Consider the following 11,312-nt stretch of genomic DNA (forward strand, 5'->3'; position numbering starts at 1 on the left):
ACCCCACTTTAAATCCCATGACTCCATGCAATGGAGTCCTCCTGGGAGTTATAATTTCCCAAAGTCAATGCACTTCTCTGGGTGTATCTACACTGTGCAGCTGGACCTTACTTTAAATGCCATGTCAGCATGAGATGGTCTTGGGAACTGCAGTTTTCCAAGGTCCGTGAACCTTCTCTGGGTGCATCTACACCATGAACTGACGGCAGCTGGGCCTAAGGCTGTTAGGAATGGTGGGAGTTGAAGTCCAAAACTCCTGGCGGGAAGGCCCAAGTTTGCCCCAGCCTCTGAGTCTGGGCTCCCAGCACTGCGAAATGCTTGTCTATTTCTGTCTCTCTGGCGTGGAAAGAGCCAGCACGGCGGAGATGGGGGATTTACAGGGAGTAAGCTGCCGAGCTAACACGACAAAAGCCTCCCATCAACAAACAACCTTTAAGGGCATTGAGGGGCGGGGCATTGCCTGGCCCCGCCCCCTCCCGAGAGGCCCCGCCCCTCCCTTATAAGACCAATGCGGCAGGGCAGCGGGCACTAGGCGTTGCTGCTTCTCATAGAGATATCGTCGCCCGTACTCTGAAGTGAGAGCTTAGCCCCGCCGTTTGCACCATGGTAAGTGAAGGGATCTGAGAAGGAAGGAGGCGGCGAGATGGCGCCTCTTTCTCAGGAAGGAAGTTTCTACGCGGGGGCTGAATGGCCATCTGTCGGGAGGGCTTCGATTGCGTGGCGGAAGGGACTGCGGGTGGGTGGCCTGCTCTAACTAGGCTTCTGTGCTCCTTCCTGTTCCCGCCACGAGGGGCCCTTCCATATGTCCCAGAATATCAAGGCAGTGTGGACTCAGATAACCCCGTTCAAAGCAGATATCGTGGGATTTGATATTCTGGCTGTCTGGAAGGGCCCGAGGTTGTGCCGGGGCGCCTTGCATGGGGCCTTGGGGTTGAATCCGTGGCCTCGTTTAGCTCTCACGGGATTCTGCCGGGAGTTTGAACCTCCCAGGATCGAAAGCGGCACCTCTTCTGCAGTGTAGACGTGCGCCGCGCGGCCAGTGCCCTTTTTGCGCCCTCTCCGCCGCCCAGAGCCAGAGAGAAGCTATTAAGAGGCGGAGCAGAGCGGGCTCTCTCTCTCGTTCTCTCTCTCTGCGCCCGCTTTCCGGCCAAATCCCGGGGCTGGAAATAGCCGGGCTCGGGTCCAAAGGAGGTAATCGCATCTCCCGTCTCATCTCGGGGGAATCTTCGCCCTTCGCCCTATATTTAGTGGCTGGAAGGAGGCCGGGGCCGGCTCCCCACTTTTGGTTTTGGCCCACGACGCCATGAAGTTCCCTTTGGGCTGCGTCACTTTCTGAATGCGCGCCTCGCCGAGGTGTGGGAGGCGGAAGAGAGCCATTTTAAAAAATCGGGGCGGAAAGTCATGCCCTTTTTTCCCTCCAGTTTGGGCTTTCAAAACCCTGGAAAAGAGGGTGCCCTCTGGATCTGGGGGCCCTTTCAATATAACAGCCATATAACTCGGCATATCGAGGCTGAGAATCCACAATATCTGCTTTGGACTGCATTATCTGGGCTGTGGCGCAGGTTGGAAAGTAAGCCAGCTGCAACAAATCACTCTGACCAAGAGGTCATGAGTTCGAGGCCAGCCCGTGCCTGCGTCTTGTCTCTGTCTCTGTTCGATGTTATGGCATTGAATGTTTGCCTTTATGTGTGCAATGTGATCCGCCCTGAGTCCCCTTCGGGGTGAGAAGGGCGGAATATAAATGCTGTAAATAAATAAATAAATAAATAAATACAGTAGAGTCTCACTTATCCAACATAAACGGGCTGGCAGAATGTTGGATAATAAGGAGGGATTAAGTAAAAGCCTATTAAACATCAAATTAGGTTATGATTTTACACCAAAACATCATGTTATACAACAAATTGGACAGAAAAAGCAGTTCAATATGCAGTAATGTTATGTTGTAATTACTGTATTTACGAATTTAGCACCAAAATATCATGATGTATTAAAAACATTGACTACAAAAATGCGTTGGATAATCCAGAATGTTGGATAAGCGAGTGTTGGATAAGTGAGACTCTACTGTAAATAAATTATCTGAGTCCACACTGCCATATAATCCAGTTCAATGTGGGTTTTATGCAGCTGTGGAAGGGGCCTTCGTGCCCTTCCACACAGCCATATAACCCAGAATATCGAGGCTGAGAATCCACAATATCTGCTCTGGAATGGATTATCTGAGTCCAATTGTTCATCCCAGGCCCCTTCCTTCCATCATCTGCTATATAATCCAGTTCAATGTGGATTTTATACAGCTGTGTGGAAGGAAGGGGCCTGGGATGAACAATTGCGCTTTGACTTCTCTTATGAATGGCACCATCTCTTATCCAACCTGTCGGTAGGCTGTTAGGAATTGTGGGAATTGAAGTCCAAAACACCTGGAGGGCCCAAGTTTGCCCATGCCTGATGTAGTAGGACAGGCATGGGCAAACACCGGCCCTCCAAGGCTGAGGAGGGAAAGGAAGGGGCCTGAAGCTGTTAGGAACTGAGAGAGTTAAAAGTCCAAAACACCTAAAGGGCCCAAGTTGCCTCATGCCTGTAGTAGGAGCACTTCCATGTTGAGCCCCAGCAAGGAAGCCAAAGGGCAGCTTCCTTCCCGCTTTTATGGAGTCCATAGCCTAAGGGAGGAGCTTAGGCCTGCAGCTATAATTAGGGGGCATCTACCCGTGACTCCCAAACTCGGCCCTCCCAGGTATTTTGATTTAAACTCCCCGAAACTTCACAAATGCCTCAGTCAATCCTCTGGAATTCTGAGAAGTCCAAAGTGCCTGGCTGACCAGAGTTTGGAAAACAAATATCTATACTATGATGGGGGCCCCAGTGGTGCAGCGGATTAAACCGCTGCACTGCTGAACTCACTGACTGAAATCTGGGGAGCGGGGTGAGCTCTCGCTGTTAGCCCCAGCTTCTGCCAACCTAGCAGTTCAAAAACATGCAAATGTGAATAGATCAATAGATGTGAATAGATCAATAGATGTGAAAAACATGCAAATGTGAATAGATCAATAGTGGGAAGGTAGCAGCACTTCATGCAGTCACGCCGGCCACATGACCTTGGAGGTGTCTACGTTGAGCACCAACCCCTAGAGTGGGACACGACTAGACTTAATGTCAGGGGGAAAACTATACCTTTACAAAATACTATGGAACCAATGCAGTTATTTATTTATTTACTTACCATACTTTTATCCTGCCTTTCTCAACTCCGACTCAAGGCAGCTTTAGAAAGGCAACAATTCGGTGCCATGTGTATATATACATCAATGAATAAACAAAAATATTAAAGACAAACATTAAAGCAAGAATTAAAATCACATAATCCAGGTCATATTCCAGGGCTAGCCTGGGTTGTCATTAAATTAATTTATAGGGTATTATTGTGCTGCTCCCATTATTGACCAAAAGCCTTATCACAAAACCATGTTTTAGTTGTTTTCTGAAGGCCAAGAGGGAGGGGATGATCTAATTTCACTAGGGAGGTAGTTCTATAGTCAAGGGGCCACCACTGAGAAGGCCCTGTCTCTCATCCCCACCAGTCACACATGTGAGGGAGGTGGAACCGAGAGCAGGGCCTCCCCTGACACCACTTGAGTTGCCACAGCTCAATACTATGGAATCCCGGAAGCTGGAGTTTGGTCCCCTCTGGCAAAGAAAGCTATAGATTTTGTAAAACTACAACTCCCACATAACATTGAGCCACAACGATGCCAGCCTGCATTAATTCTACTGTGGAGGTCAGAGGTGTCAAACTTGTGGCCCTCCAGATGTTTCAGACTTAACTCCCAGAAGCCCTGGCCAGCTTGTCCAATGGCCAGGAATTCTGGGAGCCGAAGTACAAAACACTTAGAGGGTCTCGGGTTTGACACCATAGGTGTAGATGCTTGTTTGGCATCAGAGCTCATCTCACTGTGGAGACTATCTCCATATACAAGGTGCTTCAAAAAGATGGACCTGATGTGAAACCCCAAACCACGCATGAATAAAGCCCTTATCCCTTGAGTTTCAAATGATTGCTGCTAGATGCCAATGCCAGCTATTGGAGTATATTAGGCTAACTGAAACAGAGCAGCACCCAGCTGAAACTTTTCCAACAATATCAGAAGTGTTTCATAACACTTGGTAACTCATTAAAGTGGTTTGTAACTTTTTATGTAATTGTAACACATTGCCATCGTGAAATACTGTATATCACTCTGAAATTTGAGTCCATCATTTTGAAAAGCCCTGTGTTGCATCATGTAGGAGGGAAGGTGAGCAGCGATTCAAGGGAGGATGGGGACACAACTTTGGACTATGGTACCCCAAACCCCAAGCCAGTATGGCTAATAATAAAGCATTGTGGAAGGTGTGTGGAGCTACCCATGGTCACTCAGTGGCTTTCCATGGCCGAGCAGGGATTTGAACTCTGGTCTGCAGTCATAGTCTAACACTCAAAACACTATACAACAATGGCTCTCATTATATAATATAGTTAATATAATCCACATTATTTACTGTAAATAATACATTTTGCTGTCAATATAAGGTATTATAATTATCTATATTTCTACAATGTATACTGTACATTAGATGTAGCCCAAAAGAGCTGTTAAGAGGAAGGAACAGATTGTCTTCACTTTGAGAAATCCTCCAGATAATTTTTTCAGTAGACCTTTTATCTTAAGCTCTGTAAGGTGTGTCACTCTTCTAATGGGAGGATCCTGCTTATGACCATCTGGTGAATCTAGAAGAGGAAAAACTTGAAAATTATGTTCAGTCATTTTATACCGTTTAGCTATTGGCCATTACAAAATGTGACCACATTGTGTTGTAAGAGTTGCCAGCCTGAAGACATTTCAAACTGTACCCTCTTGATGCAATCAGGATTTTTTTTTCTTTAGCTGTTGGAATTATGGTTCAAGGAAAAACATGTTGTAGAAGGCGTTAAGTATGGCTAGTTGAGAGATGTCTCTTTGCAGATATTACAGGAGGTGTTAGGAACATGCAGATTAACAAACAAACTCGTTAATTATTTTCTGACATGATTGAGGCCAGAGTTTCAACCATGTCACAGAACAAGAGGTGTGAGTGCATGTGGGCCAGCAGCACCGAAGGTCCTGGAACACTATTAATAGTCTAACTGCTTACCCACATTATTTTGTTTTCTATATGGGAGGATAGAGATTCTTTGCACAGGGGATAAAAAAAACTAACTTATCATTTGAGTTTTTATTTATAATCAACATTTTTATATAACATGGAATAGAACTTACCACTTAGGTGAAGACCATTTTATTTTTAATAGCCAGTAGCACTGAGGATACCATACTTACAAACTGGGATTCCCCCTTCCTGGGTCTGTCAGTCCATCTCTGCCAGTTTCTCTTGCTGAGAACAGCTAACTGGTTCCTTCTATCTGGAATAAATATATATCACCTCTTGATGGTCGAAGTCAGAAGTGATGGGTTCTCATTGAAAGGATAATGTTGTTGGTGCCCTGACTCATTTAGCACCTGGCTTAAAAGTGCTGGCACAGAGTCAGACTGCTGCAGCATGAATATTGTCAGTTTATGGGCTGGGTTGCCCAACAGGCTGGGTGGGTCTGTAAATAGCCACCTTCCCTGACTTAGTTGTGATGGTGTGATCGACTGAATACTAGCTAGTATAAACTCTCCTGCTGCATGAGCACTTTGAAATTTTTCTTTCTTGTTCTGTGCCAACCTGGCCACTAAATTAGACACTGCAGCATGACCTGCTGATGCCTCATTTTGATGAGATTGCAACTACTTTATAGTCAGTTGCAGCCTTGGCATGGCCTTCTGATTTATAGATTTATTCATGGACAGAATGTGAAAGTACTCTTCCTTCATTCTACTATGGATCGTAATCTCTGTGTGTGGATACCTTTGTCCTGGGGAATGCTCTTGTCATGTTCCAGCATGCATTCCTAGTTAGGGTGTTGCCAGCTTGTATGTGTGTGGTACGTCATCCAGTGAAACGAACTGCAGTGGTGGGTAGGAGAAAAGCACACTGAAAAGGCCTATATGCATTTTTATAGATTGCAGCCTGTGTGGGTGTCATGGGGAAATGTTCTCTGAACATGTACCATAATATATGGAAAGTCACTAAATGGCAGTTTTTCAGTAACACTTAGTGACTTAACAATCCTGTTATATTTTCTGTTCACGTCAGAAAGATGTTGCCACCATTACAGGTGAATATCATTGATCTTGCTATTGTGTTATGTAACCACTTGAAATGTGAAATGTCAATCTGCAGCACAGGTGCCACAAACTGCATTGTGTACATGCATGTACAGTATTTGGCTATGACATGTCTGTCCCATACAGCATTGTTATTGTTCCTTGGGTCAATGGAACTAGAAGTAGAAGTGCATCAAGGCTGGTCCACATGTAATTCTCTCTGACATGCTGTTATGAAATGTTCTAGATACACTGTTTGGCCACACCTCTCCAAACAGCTTGATTGTCTCTTACTGGTAAATTAGAAATATTCAGCTGAACCAGTGGGGCAGATAAAAAGCCCGGCCATTTCTAAAAGTATTCAGGTTGTTCCACGTTGGCTTCATCGGAGTCCATGGCTTTGAATTTTTGACTATTATCTTTCTGGTCACATTTTGCTGGAAGGATACTGAAAAGCCAGTACCGCAAGGCTGTAGTAATTTGATTGGGCTTTCTCTTTGAGTCACTAGCAAGTCTTTGGGCCAGAACCTTATTCTCAGTATGACTTGCATTGTCAGTTTGTTAGGAGAATAAGTGGGGAGAGAAGAGGCATGTGTGTCACCTTGAGCTCATTGAGGATAACGTGTGATAAAAATATAATTTTTATTTTTTCTTCTGCAGCGTGAGTGTATCTCCATCCATGTTGGCCAGGCTGGGGTGCAGATGGGCAATACTTGCTGGGAGCTATATTGCTTGGAACATGGGATTCAACCAGATGGACAGATGCCAAGTGAGAAGACCATTGGTGGTGGGGATGACTCCTTCACCACTTTCTTCTGCGAAACTGGCGCAGGGAACCATGTGCCTCGGGCTGTCTTTGTGGACCTGGAACCCACTGTGATTGGTGAGTGGATGTGCATTTTCTCTGCCACTTGGCCTCTCTTTAGCTCAGCATCCATTTATATTGGTATTGATTTGAACCCTTCAACTATAGAATCACCAAAATCTAGCTGCAAGGCCAAATTTGGCTTTAAGAAGAATGTAGTCTAATTCCACAGTTGACAATCCCCAGAAGACTGGGTGAGTAGCAACGATGACAGGAACTTAGCAACATATCATGGAAAGGAAGAACTTTTTTATCTTCTTGCACTAAGAGACGATCCCATCAAAACTATTTACTATCCTGGGAAGTGCAAGTGGCAATTCAAACTGTTAGTAATGTTGGTCAGGAAGTGGAGCAATTCTAGGAATATTCTGGATTTTCCACAGCATTTGGGCTATAATCAGGTTCTCTCTTCCATTTGGTAAATGATTTGGCCAAATTCCTGTTGACATATTGGTAGCAGTGACTTAACATTTCTCTGGCATCCTCTCCTCCTAATCCCCCTCCCCATCTTTTTCTAGATGAGATTCGTACTGGTGCTTATCGCCAGCTTTTCCATCCGGAGCAGATGATCACTGGCAAAGAAGATGCCGCCAACAACTATGCTCGTGGGCACTACACGATTGGCAAAGAGATAATTGATTTGGTGTTGGACAGGATCCGGAAACTGGTATACTTATGGAGAAAGGCTCAGGGGAAGAATAGAAGGAACTGCTGAAAGGTGGCAGGCAGTCTTGAACTAGAACTTGGGGCTGGAGGGAGGCATTTAGGAGGCCAAGGATTTAAGAAGGGTATTTTGTTTCATAGAATTTCTGCTGAGGATCTAATTCTGGATATAATACTGTCACATGTAGCCTCATGGCATAGAGCTTAAGGGAATGGATGAATACACCTCATTCTACTTCAGTACTCCACCCAATCTCCCTTTAAACCAAATACAGTTGTGCTAGAGATTCTGTAGTCAAAGGCATTTAGAACAAATCAGTGTGTAATTTAGAGCGACCACCGTCTCGCTACTTTACTCTTGTAACGTCTTCCACCTTATACAGTTGCCAATTTAGGAATGGTAGAAATCATTACATGTTATGATCTGACCATTCAAGTTCAGTTTTAAATCTATAATGTCATTCTGATTTTTTTTGTCTACCCACTTCTTTCTTGTTTGAGCAGAGAAAGAACTATGTGTGCTGTGGCTGCTTCTTTACCCACTACTTCTTTAGGCCTTGTCACCCTCATCTCACTGCTTTAGTGACCCTATTTCTTCCTGGAATACCTGATTCCACAAGACTGCTAGTATGAATAGATAAGGAGCCCTCTTCAGACCTCTGAGTTGTCTTTAGGGCAAGCATGCATAGGATGGGTCTCCCCAGAAGCACCATATGTGGTAACCTGCCTAGGTTAACTAATGGATCTCAGTATGCCAGCTGAAGATCACTAGAATGGGCAATACTGGGCTACATGGCTCATGGTCTAACTTGATACTAGGCAACTTCCTATGTGTTCTTATTTGAAAGCTCTCTGACGAATTATCCTTATGGATGAGGTTGGGATAAAGATAAGACTTTTCCCCAACATAGTGACTCCACACAAAATGATTAGGAAGAATGGTTTATGATCTTCTCAGTTTGCATGGACAACTGAAAAGGGGAAGCTGGATTTTTTTAAAAAAAACTTCCTTACAACCCTTTGTTAAGAGAGATATCTCCATACTTTTGATCTCTAGCCAGAGGATAGAATGGTAGCTTGCCCTGGGTCACATGTATTGTTCACGGCAGTGCTTCACTACTACAAGTGTAATATAATACACTGACTTCTAACCATCAAGTACACTGCTGCTTCTTCTAGATTGGAAAAAGGAGGAAACAGGAGACTTAGCAAATACAAATTCCCAACAGACAACCATATGATTGATTGCATCAATCCTATGATTAAGGATAGATCCCTCATGTAGAACCCCCAGGTCAGAGTATCAGGGTGAAAAGAGCGTGCTGCCCTTTAGCAACAGTTTTTCTTTTGGCTCTTCCAACAGGCTGACCAATGTACAGGACTTCAAGGATTCTTGGTCTTCCATAGCTTTGGAGGAGGCACTGGTTCGGGATTCACGTCCTTGTTGATGGAACGTCTTTCTGTTGACTTTGGAAAAAAGTCCAAACTAGAATTTGCTATTTATCCAGCTCCGCAGATCTCCACAGCAGTGGTGGAGCCCTACAACTCCATCCTCACCACTCACACCACCCTTGAGCACTCAGACTGTGCTTTCATGGTGGACAATGAAGCCATCTATGATATCTGCCGCAGGAACCTGGACATAGAACGTCCAACTTACACAAATCTCAACCGCCTTATCAGCCAGATTGTGTCCTCCATCACAGCTTCCTTGCGTTTTGATGGTGCCCTCAATGTAGACCTGACAGAGTTCCAGACCAACCTTGTACCATACCCTCGCATCCATTTCCCTCTGGCCACTTACGCCCCAGTCATCTCTGCAGAGAAGGCTTACCATGAGCAGCTTTCTGTGGCTGAGATCACAAATTCTTGCTTTGAACCTGCTAACCAGATGGTGAAATGTGATCCCCGTCATGGCAAATACATGGCCTGCTGCCTTTTATACCGGGGTGATGTGGTGCCCAAAGATGTCAATGCTGCAATTGCTGCCATTAAGACCAAGCGCAGCATTCAGTTTGTAGATTGGTGTCCTACAGGTTTCAAGGTGGGCATCAATTACCAGCCTCCAACTGCAGTTCCCGGTGGCGACCTAGCCAAGGTGCAGCGAGCAGTGTGCATGTTAAGCAACACCACTGCCATTGCGGAGGCCTGGGCCCGGCTGGATCATAAGTTTGATCTGATGTATGCCAAGAGAGCCTTTGTGCATTGGTACGTAGGGGAAGGCATGGAAGAAGGAGAGTTCTCTGAGGCACGAGAAGACATGGCTGCCCTAGAGAAAGATTATGAAGAGGTGGGAATTGACTCGTATGAAGATGAAGAAGAGGGAGAAGAATAACTACAGATGGCCTTTGTTTGGACCTTCTTTTCCATTAAAGTATGCTTGGCTTTAATTGCATTCCTGTCAAAAGTGTCTTTCTTGCCCAAGATTGTGGTTTCTCCATTCTCATAATGTAGCTCCACTGAATACAGTTCTTTTTCAGTGTCACCAAGTAGTAATAGCTGTTTCCTTGCTCTGTGGCAGGATGTGAAAATGGGAAGTACATTTCTTAGCAGCGAAAATTGAGCAACATTGTGGAACAGTATTGCTTCTGATTTTTTTTTTTAAACCCTTACTACTGGAACATGATAAAGTGAAACACTGATTCTCAAGGTCCTGGGAAAGTATCTTTCTTTTGGTCTGGATGTTTTGTGACAGGCTATACCCACTGTGTGACTGCTATTTTGCAACTTGCCACACTCACTCTTGCAGCCATTTTGTGACTCTTCATACAGTTCCCTGAAAACTCATAAACTCCTTTAAATAAGATAAGCAGAATAGGATTAGCCAATAAGTTTGTCAGTCAGTGGGAGCTAAAGAAATCTATGGGTATCTCTATCTACTTCCCTCATTCTGGTAAAGATTTCAGATGCAGATCATCAAAACGCCTGTATTGCACTCTTTCTCCAAAATGCTGAGCAGCATTTCACTGCACATCAATCTTTTTCTAATGCACTCATGATTTGCCTAGGAGAATTTTGCCAAGGCTTAATTTGAAAAGAAGCATTTTGTATGTGTGTCACATCTAGTACTCAGAAGGTTTTGGCTGCCTTACTGAAGTAAATATGGCAGTTTACAGCATTGTGTCCGTAGATATAATTTTGAATGAAAACATTCATAAATCAGAACCATTGGATATGCAAAAACAAAAACATAACCCTATATCCACTTCCAGCTGGGCTAATGACAGGTAATGCTTAATGCGATGAAAAGACATTATAAAGGTTCATGGATTTGCCCTGCATCAGGGCGATTCCATGGGCTCCTGGGGGAGGGGCATGGAGAAGCTGCCGCTTCACACCCCGCATTGCCCAACTTTCCATGTTCCTTATCCCATGGGGGAAAATGTTGCTGCCCAGCTCCCCCACCAGTTGAAAGGAAGGCATCGCAGGAAGGCTCACGTGTTGTTGCGGCAGTGGCCTGTGATGAGGTTGTACAGAGTCTTTGGGAAAACAACAGAGCCAGGCTAGAAAGCGTTAGTTAAGGCTTTCTATTTTCCATTTCTCAACCTTTCTATCTC

General features: G+C 44.8%; 1 protein-coding gene across 1 annotated transcript; it reads left to right on the forward strand.

Annotated features, from left to right (window-relative positions):
• The first annotated feature begins 449 nt into the window (after positions 1–449).
• On the forward strand, positions 450–10,150 carry LOC100561212 (tubulin alpha-4A chain). Its single transcript, XM_003214985.3, has 4 exons — positions 450–606; positions 6,888–7,110; positions 7,611–7,759; positions 9,119–10,150. Exons 1-4 carry the CDS (start codon positions 604–606, stop codon positions 10,088–10,090), a joined length of 1,347 nt encoding a protein of 448 aa, XP_003215033.2. The 5' UTR covers positions 450–603; the 3' UTR covers positions 10,091–10,150.
• The last annotated feature ends 1,162 nt before the right edge of the window (positions 10,151–11,312 follow it).

The sequence above is a fragment of the Anolis carolinensis genome, chromosome 1 (assembly GCF_035594765.1).
Source record: "Anolis carolinensis isolate JA03-04 chromosome 1, rAnoCar3.1.pri, whole genome shotgun sequence".
NCBI lineage: Eukaryota > Metazoa > Chordata > Lepidosauria > Squamata > Dactyloidae > Anolis > Anolis carolinensis.

What these genes read in the sequence shown, in the direction of transcription:
- LOC100561212 (XM_003214985.3), top strand. An exon ending in CCTGGAACCCACTGTGATTG is followed by an intron (nt 7,111 to 7,610) that starts GTGAGTGGATGT and finishes ATCTTTTTCTAG; the next exon opens with ATGAGATTCGTACTGGTGCT. An exon ending in TGGACAGGATCCGGAAACTG is followed by an intron (nt 7,760 to 9,118) that starts GTATACTTATGG and finishes CTCTTCCAACAG; the next exon opens with GCTGACCAATGTACAGGACT.